The sequence below is a fragment of the Pistacia vera genome, unplaced genomic scaffold (assembly GCF_008641045.1).
Source record: "Pistacia vera cultivar Batoury unplaced genomic scaffold, PisVer_v2 Contig570, whole genome shotgun sequence".
Taxonomy (NCBI): Eukaryota; Viridiplantae; Streptophyta; class Magnoliopsida; order Sapindales; family Anacardiaceae; genus Pistacia; species Pistacia vera.
The window spans coordinates 993,050-1,012,941 of record NW_022196413.1 but is presented as its reverse complement, the minus strand read 5'-3'; the positions used below and the strand labels follow the sequence as shown (position 1 = coordinate 1,012,941).

Genomic DNA, 19,892 nt, shown 5'->3' with positions numbered 1-19,892 from the left:
TGTAAAAAATAATGGCAGCTGTCATAAACTCGTAATAATTGCAAGTTAAAATATGACAATGTCGTAAAAATTCTTTCCTTTCAAACAACTTTTAAAAGATTCATCTCAATATTAAAAATTTAATGATCCTTTTGTAGGAACTAAATTGCGTTCTTATAAGTTAGAACTAACGTTAATGGGGTCAGCTTTCGTTTTCACCGGGATTTATTACAATCTCTTGATGTCTCTCCTGTCCTTACATCTTCCCATATAAGACCTTTACAAATACCATAACGGTGTCGTTCCATGCAGTCGGTGTTTGAAAACGACGTCGATTGTTTGTTATAGTGTACTTCTTCGCCACTTGCAGTCTTGCAGGGTAGACAGATCCGCAAATAGATCAAAGTGGACCCTCAAACCATAATCTCCAAACCTTTACGTCTTTTAATGCAGAAGTCAGTGGGCTCCACTTGTAAAATCAAAAGATTAAAAAGAATGTAAAAAATGATGTAGGCATTGACTATATAACCCTTGATGATCAAGATCCACCGATCCAGTCAATTTCTCAACATTTTTTTACCGGAAAGTTGACCTATGTATACCCAGCTACCTAATTATGTCTATTGCTTAATGGTCACAACATCCTAGATTCCCGACTTTTCTGATTTTGGCTTATATCAACGGTCAAGAATCGTCAATTTAACATTGATCATCGTAAAGTGGGGTCATCCTCCTATAAAAACCACAAGATTTAGATTACAGGGATGGCAAAGTAAAGAATATCTGCGTCGGTTGGATATGGACTTGAGGAAACCCTCAAGAAATCTCGGACCGACATTAATTCATCAAGATTCTCTGCCATAAATATTAGTTCATAATCTTCATCCTTTCAACCCAATAAGAGAAAAGATCATTGTTTAGAGACTGCAGTCCAGATTGTGAGATGGGAAATTGTGTGTTCAAAGGATTTGAAGAAATGGAAGAAATGATAAAAGTGGTTACTTCAAACGGAGGCATGATGGAGCTCTACGCACCCATCACCGCTGAAAACATAACCAACGAGTTCCCAGGCCACGCCATATATCGCACACGTGACTTCTTCTCTCAACCTCTTCTACACAACGAAGAGCTCCACGCAGGCAACTTATATTATCTCCTGCCACTCAACGACAAGTTAACAAAGCAAAACACCGATCTGTCATCCTCTTCGTCATCTATAGTAACACCGTATCGCATGTCTCTTGATAATCAGAAGATATTAAAGAGAAGTGAGGCAGAAGTGTTACCAAGGTATAACAGCAGTGGTGTTTGGAAGGTTAAGCTGGTTATAAGTCCAGAGCAGTTGGCAGAGATATTGGCACAGGATGCTCGAACAGAAGCATTAATTGAGAGCGTGAGGACAGTGGCTAAGTGTGGTAATGCAGTCTCTTCTTCGGTGGCTAATTCCGATCAATGGAGTGTGTCTAGTAGTTGGAAGGGACTGTCAGAGAACCATGGTGTTGATACTTAGTGACACAAAATTGAACATCTTTTATTTTGCATTTGTATTTAACGTCTACCTTCGTTCATGGTTTATAATTATTCCAGTAAATAGCTATGATGTCTAGTAATTAACAATATTGCATCTGAATTTTGAAGTGATTTTTAAACCATATTCTTGATTCTCAGTGTAGATTTTTTGACTTTCTGAAGTTGATAATTGTGATATTTAATTTCCCAGTTAAATCTTTACTAATAGTTCGTTAAAAAAGGTTATGATCAAAATGAAAGAAGAAACCGTAAAATACATAGGTTGTGAAATCGGTGAAGAATACAAGTTGACAATTGAGGTTTACTAGCTAGCTATCTATTCCTTTAGAGTTTATCAGATGCAATTCTTATGGAATTTTCACATCAATTCTCCATTATAACTTACGACGAAATGGTGACCATTCAGAATGTTTTAAGTAGGTTTGGCAAACCGGATGTGTGTATTTACCCTTACCCAGTGAGGGAAAGACCCCTCCAGTTTGGTACCAAAATTTCATTACGAATTTGTTTTCACTATGACATAACAAACAATATACTACTTTTTTTTTTTTCTTTTTTAATTAAAGCTCCTCTCTTGGCCATGAAAAGAAATAACATAGCTATAGTAGGAAGGATAAAGAAAATAATTTGGTAAATTTAATAAGAAAATTAAACAAAATATATCTTTGATATTTAAAATTAGAAGTAAAAGTTTATTTCTGTCAATCGTTTGAGGAGTTATAACCCTTTTTTCTACCAATTTAAGGTTTTAGTATCTAACATAATTACTACAACATTGATTGCTTAACAATGTTGGACTTAATAAGATTGTTAAAATTTTACCAAACGATTTTATAACCTTTCATAAACATTCATACCAAACATAATTTTCAACTAATCAAATTAAATCATATTCAACTTACCTGTATAGAAAAGGAACTTTGAAATACCCAAAAAAAGGGAAGTTTGAAAATGTTTTAAAAGGTTATAATTGTGATTTATTACACCTATATATGCACTAAAACAAAATAATTTTCTCTAAATTTGCGAAATACCATATTAAGACTTTAAAAAATAAAACTGTAAAATTAGTAAAAATAGAAGAATTTTTTTTATTAAATCAAATGCATATACACATATATTCAAAAGTCAAAACATTTGATTATTTATAGAATTATAAAGTTGATTTTATTATAAATCTATTTTCAAAACTTTGATAATAGAGGTGTAGTAGTGCCCTTCTTACAAGAACAATCTTATGCGAGTTTTGGATCTCAGTGAACCATGCTATTGCTGCCCCAACCCAGACAACATTAGATCAAATCCAAGAGCATTAGGTCCAAAGACTGCACTCTTTCGAATACAACAACACTCTGCTCCTTCTCCTCTGGATTAGGCCCAACTATCTAATTGCTTATTTTCCCCCTAAAATTTACAGATTAGGATAAACGGAATCTTGGGCCTAGTTGGACCTAACGCTCAATGTTTCCAAAATATACCTACTAAATTTCTAAATAAACTCCAACTTTTAATTTAAAATCCCTGTAGATATCCAAAATGATCCACGCTTTAAGTGCATAAATTTCCTTTTAACTTATCCATCTCACCATTTTTAAAACAGCTAATAACAAGTTTTGGGAGCAATTGATGGCTATACTAGTTGGGAATTGGCTACACAACAAAACATAGCATGTTTAAACCCTAAGGGATTGGTCTAATAGACGGTTTGCTCCCTTCAATTGACTTCCTGAGTTCAAACCATCTTAGGGTCACCTATTACATCTATGGTTTACTTGAAGTGGAACATTGAGCTTGTAGAGTGTTCAATAAGTCTTGAGGATAAATTGAAGAGCATGCAAGCTGGTCCAAATACCCCAATTTAAAAAAAAAAAAGAAAAAAAGATACAAAAAAACATAGCATGTGCTAAGCTCTTGGCAGGTAATGATAAATGATGAACTGATTAATGTCATTATCAAAATGGGAGCATATTCGTACCACTGGGCAATAGGAATTGAAGAGGGTGCTCATGCGACTATTGAACTCTATATTTTGTCCTTTTTCAACTAAAGGTAAAACTAAATATAATTAAAAATTTAATATTAGGATGTAATTAGGAATTAGGTGGAGCATTCACAATGAACATCACCCTTTTGCTTAAGCAATAATGCACCCACTGGACGGTCCATTGATAATTTTGGTAGGAAAAAACTGGGACATATTAATAAGAAAAGATAAGATTCGAGGTGGGAGCAAAATCTACTCTCCACCAATAAACCATATCTTTTATCAAAAACGTAATAATTAATTATAAGCATTTTAATTCCACATTTGTCGATTTCAATTGTCTGCTAGATGTGAGTGTGACAAACATTATATCGTAATTAGACACGTATATTGAAAAAGCCCTAATTTTGATAGGTTCTTTTTTTGTTTTTACATAGAGAGAGCGATATCAATCTATTTAAAGTCCAATACTTAGGTCATATTATGTCAACCAGCAAGAGGTCACCAAACCGCCACGTTAAACACGTTCATGTATAGTGCAAAATTCCCTGGCAAGCGCAATGCTTTAAAAGCATATAATGTTGGACAGGCCAGGCGTATGTTTTCTTCTTCAAGGTATACAACATTTCATACATGATCCAAAAATAGATTTAGTTATCTAAAGTTCTATGTATACCTAACTGTTTGCATGTGGACAATTTGATTCATAAAGTTAAGACAGTACAAGCATGCTTTAATGTTCTTTGCTTCAGCTGGGTTTTTGTTCATCCATATATTAGTTGACGTTCATATTCGTCTCTTAAGTCTGCTTTTATATGCGTGCGTATTGTTGCTGAGTTAACTCACAAACTTATCTGAAACTGTATTTATATATTGCCAGACTTTCTTGGTGTCTTTTGCTTGCCAGTCAACTATAGTACAAGATGCATCATAGTATTCTTACAGTGGATGCGGTTCACGTCAAAATTTTCATGCAGTTTCTACTTGGGACCAAGGAATCCATAAGAACAGATGATTCATAAACGACATGAAATAAACACTACAGTAATATTCGTCCATCTCCAAGCTCAACTTATTGGAAAGTAAAATTTTTCCACAAAACCTGACTAAATAAAATAAAAGCTGTAGCATTGGTTGACAGTACTGCAGCATTGTTTGACAGTACTTGAGAGTAAATATAATGAGCCCATGAAATATTGAATGATACGGTCAACAAATCATAAATGGTATAAACAACTTTTGACAGGACCATGGCAACAAACCATAACCACCAACATACAGTACTCCATTGTCAAATAAATTCTAGAATATGCATATGCTTGATTTGTTCTCCTCGTTTTTCATGTTTCAACAACTCTTGTATCCGTAACTAACAAAGATGAATTGTTTTTGCATTAAATACGATAATTAGACAGAAGTTTAACTATTTTGTTTATGTATAATCATTTCTCTTGAAAACCTAGCTTTTCAATCAAAGTGTGACAATTCTCTATTTCTTGGTATCTGCAAGGATGATTAACTATGAAATCTTGATTAAATATAACTAACCATGTGCATAAATATTATATAAGAATTGTCCCACACACTCAACAGACAACAAGGGATATAAGTAACCATTGTTGTTATTCGTGAACCCCCAAAACGGGAAAAAAGTATATTAATTGGTATAACAGATGATCGTGCTTGTTGCTATTGGGCACGCTTTGGTTTTCGCCAAACGAAACGATGATAGGTTGAAGAAACGTCCGTCTTTGAAATTCAAAATATTCTTAAACAGAGAAAGCTAGTGGAAATAATTGGTGGTAGGGCAGTTGACACATACATATAGGGGTTGATCTGAATGAAAGAACTTAATCTTTCGGCATAGTTAGCTTTGAATTTGTGGGCAAATATCTATTATTAGCAGCCCCAGCAATGGCATCTTCTCTCATTTCATCTCTTTTTTAGTGGTCCCTTAATAACAAAATGTTCTCCACATGCCATTTATAATATGAAATTCACTGCTGAATAATTGCTACTTTGATGTTAATATATCTCTCTTTCTGAAAGATGCTTTGCCGATATCATTTTCAAATCCAACATCAAGAAAAAAAACATTTATATATATCACTGTCAATATGATGCTGGAGGAACCCTAGTATGGCTGCTCAATGCAAGATTGAGATGGAGATAATAAAAATTATATAATCATATGCAATGTACGTATTTGCTAATCTTGTCGTGGGAATTACAAACCCTTGAATCATTTTGATGAATTACAGGTAATGATTCGACTAAATAATTAATTAGATTATAATTTCATGGAAGATATAGATGTTAAGATTATGGAGCAAAATTCAATCCAAACTAGTATTGTATTAGAACATGGATTTTCCTGATATGATTTTGTAAAATATTATTTTTATTTAGGAATACGATTAAGAATAGAAATATAATTGTAGTAAGAATTAAAATAAAAGTTCTATTAGAAATAGTTCTCATATATTACCTATAAAAATCAGTCAAATCTTAAAGTTAGGTAATTGAACTCAATAAAAGACACTACCACAATTAGAGAGTCAGAACCACCAAAAAGATGTTTAGTGAGAAAATCAATTTGTGAAGTTTGTGAGAAACTCTTATAATTTTTCTTCTTCATATATAATAAAATTCTGCAACGACAAATTAGACGTAACTCTTACACGAAGAGTGAACTATTATAAATCTTATGTTATGTGTGTGGTTGATTATTTGTTATTTGTTCACTTTATTTTTGCTTCTATAGAGATTTAGAAATTCCTAGCATCCGACTAAATCCTCACACCAATAGAGGCCAGCAAAATTTGGGAGCTTGAATTTTGAAAACGTTACCACGGGAAAAACCGTCCTTTGGTCAAGTTATAGTTTTACACTAAAATGAAGTTACGGACCTTTTCCATCAGTTTTATTACAAAGAAATTAATAAAACGACAAGTAAAGAATTAATAATTTGTTGAGATGTGTCATAAAATTATATAGCATGTACACATTTTTCTTAATAATTAATGCGGAAGTTCCTCTAGTATAAACTTTGAACACCTATATATAACAAAATTGATAGCCCAAAAACATTGTACCACCAATATAGCATGTTGTTGATACTTGATTTTAACACCAATGACTTTATAGGTGTAAAGTGTTAAGAGATTCTTAGAAATAAAACGTGAAGTGATTATAAGAGTTAAATAAGATATTGTTCTCACAATAACATCTAAATACGTAAAGTAAATTAGACAATAAGAATTTTATAGTGGTTCGAATACTTAAGGCGAATCCTACGTTCACAGTTTTCTTTTATATGAGTAAGTTCCTAGTTGTTAGCTAATATTACAAGAGGTCGCGAGCTGCAATCTGGGTTATATGTGTTTGGTGTTCTAAATGTCTTTAGAGAATATCAAAATAGTCTCTTTACCGTAGTGTGTTTTTGCTATTTTCTTTATTGAATTCGTAGAGTTTGATTCTGAACCAAATCCATTCACAAGCAAAACTTGTGAATATTATAATATTATTTATACCCACTGAGCCCAAGGTAATAATTACATATTTGTAAGTGGGTCGATATCGTGCAAATCCCTCCTAGCGCCCCATTGATGGAGAACTTAAGAAATATTCTTAAATTAAATGGGGTTTGGACAGGTGTGTGAACCAAATCTATTCACAAGCAAAACTTGAGTCGACTGGGTTGTTGATAACTATATTCTTTTTATCTTAGACGACGTGACAGACTCTAGACGGTGTAAAGCCTTCTTAAACTCTAATTAGTGTTTGCTGACATCGGCTTATGTTAGCCCTTAATTTTTTAGGCATAACACATGTAATTATTTTCCTTACTAATTAATGTGGAAGTTCCTCTAGTGTAAACTTTGAACACCTATATATAACAAAATTGATAGCCAAAAACATTGTACCACGAATATGATACTATTGAGTAGATTAATTCTTTATAACAAAAGGTTCATGTATATTCTAGAGTATTTTTCTTTTCTCTTGATTAATGATGCCAACTGATAAATTGATCCCAACTCTTTCAAAAATTAGATTGATTGCGGAATGCGTCACGCTAAAGAAGGCATCTCAATTTGCATTTTCTACTTACATACTCGTTCTGTTTGTGAAAATGCTCGAAAAAATATAGTCAATATAATCCGGCGTGACTAATTGTGAATGTCTCGATCCCCAACGATGCTTCATTTTGTAGATTTATGAAATAATAACAGTTAAGAGAGTTAGGAAATTAATAAGGAGCTTGCACCTTTCAGATAACGGTAATGATGGAATCATTTAATTTCATGGACACGTGGAAAATGATGGTCTGTGATATGTTGTGATAGTAATCTATGATTGAACATGCTAAATTAATTTCTTCGACAAAATCTAAAAAGATTTTCATTGTATGCCAATAACTTCATTAAATGTTCTCTTCCTTGATAAAAAAAATATGAGTGTCAACTCAGATTATAATATTATATATCAACATGCCGTGGTCACTCTCCCCTTTGGAATTTCATATTCTGCTATCAAATCATAAACCCTTGCATCATTCGCATTATACATCACATGATACTCATGACTTTTCCTACCTTTTCTCTTTACTGCAATAATATAAATTATTCTTAAATTCTAATTCTAGACCTAAAAAATGGTGAATTGCTGAAACTCTGTTTGAATTTTGTAGTATAAGTAACTTCTAACTTTCCATGTTGATTATATTAATTTGTCGATATCGTTTACGTCAGGGCTTTCTTCCTCATGTTTATCAATAATTGTTTTTTTCTTTATAAATAAGACGATTTAGTGGGGTTTAATAGTTCTGTATAATATTTAATTTAATCGATCGGAATCTCCTATATGATTTACAATGAGACACAAAATCAAATCAATCAAACTCATACTTTATGATACGGTAAACTTCAACCTGCCTTTTAACCTTTTAAGGTTTTTTATTTTATTTATTTAGTTTACAACAACCAGGGAAAGATAAGAAGAATATCTGTATGGGGATTACATTACTCCTTACTATGAGTCACTATATTTTCTCAATAATAATAATAATAATAATTAATAAATAATAGGGTGTCCAATTGACTCACCTGGTGTAACGTTGGCCATAGTAAGCCAGCTTTAGGTTTACATATGTTATGACAGTTAACTCTCAAATTCTATGAACTCAAAAGATGCTAATAAAAGGAAGGCAAAACATGGAAACAAAAAATACACATGAAAAATCGTTGTTAAAGCTGTGTTAAAGTCTATCTTCTCATCATAATAACTGCTAGTCTAATAAACATGGTGACGTTTCATCACACATTCACACCACACCATTATTACGACCAAGTATAATTGCTTCGCTTCCACGTATTCCTTCTAGATATTCTCTTTCGGCGGAGCACTTCTTTTTGACTTTGAATAAATGAACGGATCATCGATCTATTACACAGCAACTCATAACATTAATCTTGAATTGAACGGTGTATTGTATGCATAATCAGACTTAGTAAGTGTATTGTATGCATAATCAGACTTAGTAAGAAATGAAATTTAGGAAGGTTAAAGTTGAAAGTATAATACAATTTTAAATTAAAATAAGTAAAAGTTTTGTATTTATAAAATTCTCGTCAACTAATGCATTTATAATTATTTTCGTTAAAATTTCATCTTTTAAAAATATTGTATAATGACTTTATTATCAATAATATCAAATTCATCATTTTTTTATATATATAACTAATTATTATTCAACCAGTAATCACCCGTTCTATTGCAAACAAAATTTCACAAAATTCTCTGTTGAAAATACTCTCTCTATATTAAAACAAAAATAATAAAAAAAATGGTATGATTAATAATAAGATATACAATAAGAAAGAATAATAATAAAAAAAAAAGTGATGCAATAAGCAAAGTCTATATAAAGAAATAAAATAATAAAATTGGGCTCTCTGAAACATAGAGAGAATTCAGGAGTGGTAATTGTGTTGATAAAAACATGAAATTCATGAGGAGTAAGAGAGTGTGGGGTCGGGATTTATACGTCAATTCAATGGTTCATAAATGTTTTCATCCTCATTTTCATAATCCTATAAATAAATAAACACAACATCAAATCAAAATCAAATAAAAAGAAAATTAAATAACAAGTAGTTATAATGTTAAATTTGAATGATAATGATTAAGAATTGATATCCAAATCAATGGCCAAATTAGGAGGATGAGAAATAACCACATGCCTCAAAAGCTTAAATATTATAGAATATAGATTCTGAAAATAGTGTCACGTCTTACCTTCAATCTCAATCTCAATCTTATATAAGACTGAACATATAATAAGTATATCCATAACATGTTATCCTAGTTATAATTACGTAAAAATACTTACTACAAAAGGACAAAACATCATTTCGATTTTGATTTATTATTTACGTTTCACATGAACATTAACTTTACCAAATTATTATTAATAATTTTAAAAAAAAAAAACTTAAAGGAGGGTCAACTGTCCTTCACTCCCCCCCTTCGTCCCTGATAACCACCGTGTATTTTATATATATATATCCTAATTAACAACACTAACGGCTTTCTTTAAATATTTGTTATCGTGTCATTTACATTTTATATATTAATTTATAATTGAAGCAGCTATCAAGGTTTGGTACACTCATAATATAGAGTGATGACACGTGAAAAGTGGCAATTTATATCAATATTGCTTGTTTTATTGTCTGCTACTCTTGTTTTGTAGTTCGGTGGATGTAATTAATTATTCGGAATTCCCTACCTCTAATTTCCTATGCTCAATTTAGTTTTTAGTCACAAATAATACTATATCAATAAACCTCTTTTACAATCTTAATATAATAATTTGTAATTAGTCAGTTTATAGTAGGTCTCATATAAGTTCTGTGCAGATCCCACTAATTAATTGTGAATTGTCAAGTCAAGATTGTAAAAAAAAAATTATAAGAAATAGTTGTTGGTGTAGTATTACTCTTTAGTCAAACAACTTATGATGTTGGGTCTCATTTTGTAATGTCTCTAAAAGTATGTACAAGTTCAATAGTAAACCAATGATTATTTAGTTAAATCCTGACCAATATGCTCAAATATATCAATTAGTTTAAGTAGTTTAACTCGATTGATTTTAATGATAATTTTGACATACATTAAACCATTATTATGGATTTTTTGTTCTTTATCATAAACTGACTGTATATACTGAAATAACACTATTCGATTGATTTTCAATTAGATTATTGTTCAAGGGTGCATTAAATTGGTTTAAAACTCGGTGCTGAATAGTATAATAAAACTTCTTGCCTTCAGACTGATAAATATATACAGTTTAAATTCTGCCACATAACCTCAATTCCAGCTTTTAGGTTTTTAGAGAGGTGATGAAGCGCTTGTCTATAAACTACGTAATTAAACACTTTAGACGATTTTGAGGATATCAGAATACAAAGACCAAATAAAGACAGAAGCTAATGTCAGGTTGATATAAGAATAAATTAATAATATATATCTTGGGAATTACTCTCTTTCACAACCACCAAAACAGCAGCAAAAAGTAGATAAATATCATATCTTGTGCCTAATTGGCCATATGCCGGTTAGTAACTAAAGTATGAAGTGGTTGCTCCGTCATATATCAAGCTATGCAAAATGATTATGCCATGGAATTCAGAGCAACTATTAAATAATTAGTACTCAGACCTCTAAAAGTCCCCTAACTAATTGCATCTATTACACTATTGCGACGTTGAACTGATATAAATATAAAATATATGTAAGGTAATACTCTATTTTAATAAGTGTCTCTTGCAGGCTTTCTGGAAGGTCTGACTAGGGTTACGAAGGTTTTGGTTAGGTAAGTAGAAGACTTAGTAAAGGCTGTATAGGGATTTACAATAAACTTGACTGTAGCATTTTAAAAGGTTAAGACAATTTTCAGTGAGAATCTTAACTAGTTTTTTATTTTTTTAAAACACCCATTATATCTTAAATTTTAAAAAATGAATTTTCATGTATATGACTTCCCCTCTATATATTTGAACAGTTTCCAATCGTATTGTCACATACAATTAACAACTGTATATTAGTGTTATTTCTATCATATTATTATATTAATTAGCTCCTAACAAAAATTACGGCCAATCGGATTCCTACTGTTAATTAAAAGTATATCAATACTTCATGCTTTCACCACGTGGTTGATTTAACTTATTTCTCGATATAGAATCTTTGTTATGATTTCCTGCATTCTTAAATTCTTGATTCCCTATTATGAGCATCAAATTAAATGGGTATTTGTCTAAGCTTATAAGTAGATTAAACTAGATTAAAAGTTTTAAAATTAAGTTGATCTATTTATTTATAATTTTTTTGAGCTTATAAGTTGAGCTTATAAGCCCAAAAAAAATAAGTTGGGGGGAGGTACTTTTTTTTTTTCCTTATAAGTACTATACTTATAAGTTAGTTTGACCAAGTATATTATTACATTATCCTTGTTTAATTTTAAAATTCCATAGTATACTCTTATTTAATGTAGTACATTTTTTAGTCATTTTATAATAAAATATACTTATAAGTCACATTTTACCAAATACGTCAACTACTTATCAGTCACTTATAAGTACTTTAATCAAACACGTAATTACTTAAAATTTCAAATGCTTATAAGCTAATTTTAGCTTATAAACACTTGTTATTTATAAGCTAATTTTTATAAGCTCAGACAAACACCCCCTAAACCCAAAAGCAAGCAATTCATAAAATTTAAATGTTGATATCAAAATTTTATTCGGTTTAAGAAAATATATTATATAAGTACATTATTCGCAATAGTCTCTTCTCTTAGTCTTAGGTAATTGAACAAAATAGTTTGTTTGTAATTGTTTTTCATTTTAGGCAATGTTTGAATGCACTATATTTTATTATTTTACTGCGATCCATCCATAAAATTTTTTTGAGTTATACTACACCCACAATCTCTTTTAACAAAATTTTTCTCACAATCCCGACATGATAACTTATAATTAGTAAATTATAATTTATCAAATAGAATTTATTGTGAGTTGACCAATAACAAATTATCATATTGAGATTATAAAAGAAAGTTTGTGAGAAAATGTTATAAACCTAGTATTTTCCAAAACTAATGTGATGCAATATCCTGGTCCGAAACTAGGGTATGTCTGATTTCTGAATTAATTAACCCAGTCCAAGATTGTATAATAACAATGTTTAAGGTTAGACAGCTTACACCCAATAATCGACACTGTTGGTGATGTACGTCTGAATGAACTGGATACGTGATGGGGCATGGCGAATGTTGTTTATGAGGCTATGAGCATTCTTTGTCTTTTTTTGCCAAATAATAGAAGAAACTCAAATCCTACCCTACTCAATAATTTTAAAAGCAACAAATACACTTATATGATCAATGTGATGTTAGTTAGTCATTAGAGAAAATAACAAGCAGAACTCAATTATGTAACTACATAATACATATCTTTAACTATACTGGGATGCATAAAGTGGCTCATAAAATATCGTAAAGTTTTGTGAATAATAAAATAATATGATACTTATGTTATACCAAAATAAATAACATTGGACTGTTTCCAAAACCTAAAATTATAATATTACTACAGTACAAATGATTGAGAAAAGTTTTAAGTATCCTCTCATGTTACTATGTTAGACAAAATATATAACAAAGTACTATTTGACTACTGCAATCACATTATTAGACTTGAACGAGCCTATAATCAATTCAATCATGACCAGATCTTTGGATGTATAATTTACGTAAAGCTGAGTACGTTGTACTCAATTTATTGGAATTGTTTTAATACTTCAACGCATGTTACGTTTTTTTTTTTGCAATTGATAAGATTTGAATATGTCTTAGCTAATTGAATGAAAAAGGGTCGGGAGAGTCATTGTATGATTGAGAGTAAACGACTTTTTCCCACCCAAAGTTTGCTTTAACGACACTTTCCCACTAAAAATTTTCAAAATACTACTTTCTCACCCAAAGTTTATATTCTGTTAATACCTAAAATACACTTAAATTTCTCAGCAGATGTTTGGCGAGTTATTAGGAGTCAAGGTAAGAGGCATTTTGTAGAATAGAGACCAATGGATCGAATGATGGTGATTGATTGAATATTTGTTGTCGAAATCAACTGAAAATCAGCTAAGAACAAGAAATCATAGCTTTGAGGTGGCCGGTAATCGACGAGAATTCAGGTGTCTGAGTGAGAGAGGTTTTATAGAGAGGAAATCGAAAGTTCAAATAGTAGTGACGGAGATAATTTTTACTATCGGAATTGGCTTTGAGTAGTAATTAAATATTAACTTTAGCTAGGAAAGTGGTATTTTGAAACTTTTTGGGTAGAAAAGTGTTGGCAAGACAAACCTTGGGTGGGAAAAAGTCAGTTTACTCTATAATTGTAACAAAAACAGAAGAATTTAGTTAAGCTAATTTCTTCGAATAAAAACCATATTAGTGTTGTCACATCTTCTTAATTGCTGATATTGATCACCAAAATTTTCGGTTTATATGTTTAAGATCAAAGTAATTGACTATATAAGAGGAAGGACAACACGGTTTCACACATAATACTAGCGTTCTAATTANTAAGAATTAATTAACCCAGTCCAAGATTGTATAATAACGATGTTTAAGGTTAGACAGCTTACACCCAATAATCGACACTGTTGGTGATGTACGTCTGAATTAATTGGATACGTGCTGGGGCATGGCGAATGTTGTTTATGAGGCTATGAGCATTCTTTGTCTTTTTTTGCCAAATAATAGAAGAAACTCAAATCCTACCCTACTCAATAATTTTAAAAGCAACAAATATACTTATATGATCAATGTGATGTTAGTTAGTCATTTGAAGAAAATAACAAGCAGAACTCAATTATGTAACTACATAATACATATCTTTAACTATACTGGGATGCATAAAGTGGCTCATAAAATATCGTAAAGTTTTGTGAATAATAAAATAATATGATACTTATGTTATACCAAAATAAATAACATTGGACTGTTTCCAAAACCTAAAATTATAATTTTACTACAGTACAAATGATTGAGAAAAGTTTTAAGTATCCTGTCATGTTACTATGTTAGACAAAATATATAACAAAGTACTATTTGCTACTGCGATCATATTATTAGTCTTGAACGAGCCTATAATCAATTCAATCATGACCAGATCTTTGGATGTATAATTTACGTAAAGCCGAGTACATTGTACTCAATTTATTGGAATTGTTTTAATACTTCAACGCATGTTAGGTTTTTTTTTTTTTTTGGAATTGATAAGATTTGAAAATGTCTTAGCTAATTGAATGAAAAAGGGTCGGGAGAGCCATTGTACAATTGAGAGTAAAGGACTTTTTCCCACCCAAAGTTTGCTTTAACAACACTTCCCCACCAAAAAATTTCAAAATACTATTTTCTCACCCAAAGTTTATATTCTGTTAATACCTAAAATACACTTCAATTTCTCAGCAAACGTTTGGTGAGTTACTAGGAGTCAGGATAAGAGGCATTTTGTAGAATAGAGGCCAGTGGATCGAATGGTGATGACTGATTGAATATTTGCCATCGGAATCAGCTGAAAATCAGCTAAGGATAAGAAATTCTAGCTTTGCAGTGGCCGGTAATCGGTGAAAATTTAGGTGTTGGAGTGAGAGAGGTTTTGTAGAGAGGAAACCGAAGGTTCAAATGGTAGTGACAGAAAGAATTTTCACCGTCGGAATTGACTTTGAGTAGTAATTGAATATTAACTTTAGATAGGAAAGTGATATTTTAAAACTTTTTGGGTGGAAAAGTGTCAGTAAGGCAAACCTTGGGTGGGAAAAAGCCATTTACTCTATAATTGTAACAAAAACAAAAGAATTTAGTTAAGCTAATTTCTTCGAATAAAAACCATATTAGTGTTGTCACATCTTCTTAATTGCTGATATTGATCACCAAAATTTTCGGTTTATATGTTTAAGATCAAAGTAATTGACTATATAAGAGGAAGGACAACACGGTTTCACACATAATACTAGCGTTCTAATTATAATAATATTTTGCTTACAACTGAGTCATACAATTAAACAAAAATTGAACAAAATTCATGTAAAATGAATACTTTGGCTTTTGTTTTTTGCTTGATTGCATGACTAAGTTATAACCATAGCATTGCCCTTCTAATTATGGGTCAATAAGCATATCAGTTATTATCATGTTTATTAATTAAGTAATATTATGTTTACAACTGAGTCATAAATTAAACAAAAAATAAAAGATAGAGTAATAATTTTATATGAATTTTGTGCAATTTTTGTCTAGTTTTTTTTTTTTTAACCAAACTTTAATTTCTCAGTTGTAAGTAAAATATTATTGTTATTAATTGTATATTTGAAAATAACAAAAAATAAACAAAATAAAAGAGAATAAATTAAGGGTAATGCAATTAATATACGGAGGTAACGTTACCCCATAACTAAGCTAACCCAATTATCAAATGTAGAAATGATCAGGGTTTTAATTAATTTTTTTTCATATCTGGAAGATTGGTGTCCATCGATCATATTTTATCTTTTTCTCTAAACTGGACCAAGAAAGCTGAAAATGTGTACCCCATCATCTCTTTCTTGTTGCGGTGGTTGCAAGAGGAACACAAGAGAGAGAGAGGAGATTTTCATTTAATTTAATTTATTAATTTTTTGTTGTTGTGGTGGTTGCACAAGTAAAATGAGAGAAATAGTTTAAGAGGTAGTTTTCTCTGGAGATTTTAAGGTCGAGGGTCATAGTTACGATGGTGGCTTGCCCCCTGCATTCTTGTTGCCTACAAGGGCCATGTAGGACCGACATGAATTTCCCCAAACAATATTCTTTCCACATCCATGTAGGTAGGTGGGCTATTCTCTCGAAGATTAGTGAAAAAAAAAAAAACCACTTAAGACTATACTAGTTACCCATAAGAGCAAACTTTTCTCTTTTATCTCTGTCCCACTCGCCCACACTCACTTCTATTTATTATTCATAGTCCTCTACATACTCAATTTGGTACACCAACTAATTAGTTATAACTCTCTTCATTTTGTTTCTCTCTTTTCCTCCTCCTCTTTCTTCATCAATCTCTTGTTGTAAATGCCTGAAAACATGAGTATATCTGTAAATGGCCAATCTCAAGTCCCTCCTGGCTTTAGATTTCATCCAACTGAAGAGGAACTCTTGCACTACTACTTGAGGAAGAAGGTCTCATACGAGAAGATCGATTTGGATGTGATTCGTGATGTTGATCTTAATAAGCTCGAACCTTGGGATATACAAGGTAAATTAAGGCCTCCTATTTCTTATATTTGTTTAACATCAAGAAACTTATCCATTAGCTTGCTTATGTTCTATAGACATCCAATTTTTTATGTCTTTCCTCCACTGAAGTTTGTTTTGATATGGTTTTTTCGCAGAGAAGTGCAAAATAGGGACCACCCCTCAAAATGATTGGTACTTCTTCAGTCATAAAGATAAGAAATACCCCACTGGAACTAGGACAAATCGAGCTACTGCTGCCGGTTTTTGGAAGGCTACTGGCCGAGACAAGGTAATATATAGCAACTCTAGGCGGATTGGAATGAGGAAGACATTGGTTTTCTATAAAGGCCGAGCTCCTCATGGTCAAAAGTCCGACTGGATAATGCATGAGTATCGCCTCGACGATAATACCACTGAAACCACCAATGTAAGCCATTATTCTCAACTCTTCAATTATTTGGCATATTTTATTATTATTAATACTGTTGATGTACTAATTCTTTCTTCAATCTAGGTTTCGAATGTTATGGGAGAAGCAAACCAGGAAGAAGGATGGGTCGTATGCCGTATATTCAAGAAGAAAAATCACCACAAAACCCTAGATAGCCCAATAAGTTCATCTATTAGCGGAGAGGCGAGGAGCCGTATGTTCAACTCGTGCAACGAAGGAGCTTTAGAGGAAATTCTTCAACAGGTGGGTAGAACTTGCAAAGAGGAAAGTGAAGTCCACAATAACTTGAGACTTTTCAGGTCAATCGATTCAGGGATCCAAAATGTTTATAACGACTCATTCATGAAACTCCCAAGTTTAGAAAGTCCAAACTCCACTAGTAGCCAAAACTGTTACCAACCCATAATCAACATCGAGAATGAAAGCTCTGTGAACAATCAAGCGAGTACAGGTACTTTCAACTCAGTTTATCACATGGACTCCAGTCTCACCAACTGGGCAGTACTCGATAAGCTTGTGGCCTCCCAGCTCAATGGCCATACTGAGACATCAAGACAATTAGCATGTTTCAATGAGCCGACAATGGGGTATTGTAACCCCAGTGATGGTCAGCAAGATTTCCAGTTGCCAACACTGCGATCGTCTTCATTATCTTCCAACAGGTCTTACCATGGATCAGAAGATTATAACAGTGAAATAGAGCTGTGGAATTTCACAAGATCATCATCAACATTGTCATCAAATGATCCGCTATGCCACGTGTCAAACAGAATTGTATAACGGAATAAAGAATAGTTTATATATCATTATATCAGAGGTCTTAAAGTCAAAGTATTGTGAGATTATAGGAGTAAAAGAGAGATATGTAATATAAAAATAAAATTAAAAAGAAGAGAGTTTATCTTTAGATTGGGTGGCATTGTCATTATCATTATCATCTTCAGTAATAATGAAGATGTCTACCATTTTCAACTTGCTGTTTAGAGGAGTAGCAAAACCCCGAATGGTCTGATAGTCTCTTTCTAACTACTATAATCATTCCAACTTTTTTCATAACCAAAATGATTAATATTGTATGTTTCTAATAATCTTTCTGTCACATGCTTTGTCGGTTTGTTTCAGCTGCTAAACCCATGGTTCTAATTCCGGGACACATGGGCTCCCTCCCTCCTTAACAAAAGTAATATAAAATTTATAATTAATTGGCCTTGATATGTACGTTTAACATACGTAGTATCCAATCATGAAATTTACTTAATGAGTGATGTGTATGTGATACCACCACTAACCTTGACCCGTATATTATTAATACGAGAGGGAGTGGGAAAGTGATTTTGTACATGACTGACGGAAAAGGAGCCCGCCATACTTGTCTAACGTTGTTTGAAAAGGATGACACATAAGGTTGTGGTGGAGTTTTAAATTCAAAAGAAGATAACAAACAAGTGGCGAGATTTTAGGCCATGCCACCAACCAGGAATACTACTGTATATTTGATAACAACTTTTTCTCGTACGGACTCGTAACTCTCACCTCCTTTTCTAATTCTTCGTCTAACTTTTTATTTTTATTTTTTTTTATTGTTTAATTAATCTATTTAAAAACAAGAAAAGTCAATTTCAGAATTCACAAATCAAATTTAGCAAGCTGCAAGTGTAATGTATATGCCAATTAGCCTTACTATATATAGTATATGTACTTTATGAGGTTAGAACAAATATCTAATTAATATGCTGCTGAGTTGAATGCATTAAAATCCCGTACCATCCTTATTTATAATACTCAGTAAAAGGCCAACCACTCTGATATTTAAACACGAAGGACCAATGGCATATGGTTTGTTCCATTTCATGACAGGCATTTCTCACCAAGTCGATATGAGTCTTTAACTCTAATCATGGTGATTTTTGCCTGCCGTGCCATACTGTGACTTGATAATCCCCCTTTACCCACAATATAATGGACATTAATTAAGAAATAAAAAACTATCTAATTAAGATTCTGTTAACCTACTCTCAAATCTTGTGGTCTTCTGATTATGAAATTATATATAACTTGGATTAGTTTTGGAGATTAGAACAAATTAAAGTTGCATAAATACATTCATTAATGTCAGTTTAAGAATAATTAATTGAGTTTTATAGTTGTGTATCTTACAGAAGTTAATTAAGATAATTCTTGATGGTTAAACAGTATTATAATCGACTTTACCCGGACAAGCAAGATAGAATGCAAAAAGAGAGGGACCATTATAATACAATAAAGTCCACCCTACTAATTGAATCCTTAACTTTAGTTACCGTCCCCACCTGTACGGTTGATCCAACGCAAATAAATTGATCACACGTGATATATATCAATCAAAAAGCACCATTTAGATGATATTAATTTCCGCACAATTTAATTTGTATTCACTATCAATTTGAAGTGTCACTCGGTAATCCACAAGTCTTTAAAGTTGTTTACTGATTAGTCGTCTGTTGTAATCAGAGATAAAGTGAAAAGGCAATGCATAAATGAAAAAGATCAGAATGTAGTAAAGGTCTGTTATTTGGAGTGCTACCCCTAAAATGGTTATGTTATGTTCTCTGGAAGGTGGA

At 31.8% G+C, this 19,892-nt stretch overlaps 2 protein-coding genes across 2 annotated transcripts; both read left to right on the top strand.

Annotated features, from left to right (window-relative positions):
• The first annotated feature begins 627 nt into the window (after positions 1-627).
• Positions 628-1,618, top strand: LOC116109047. The gene has a single exon (XM_031395303.1). It carries the CDS (start codon positions 923-925, stop codon positions 1,487-1,489), a length of 567 nt encoding a protein of 188 aa, XP_031251163.1. The 5' UTR covers positions 628-922; the 3' UTR covers positions 1,490-1,618.
• A 14,947-nt stretch (positions 1,619-16,565) lies between these two features.
• On the top strand, positions 16,566-18,199 carry LOC116109017 (NAC domain-containing protein 43). Its single transcript, XM_031395272.1, has 3 exons — positions 16,566-16,860; positions 16,997-17,268; positions 17,356-18,199. Exons 1-3 carry the CDS (start codon positions 16,677-16,679, stop codon positions 18,070-18,072), a joined length of 1,173 nt encoding a protein of 390 aa, XP_031251132.1. The 5' UTR covers positions 16,566-16,676; the 3' UTR covers positions 18,073-18,199.
• Positions 18,200-19,892: the final 1,693 nt, after the last annotated feature.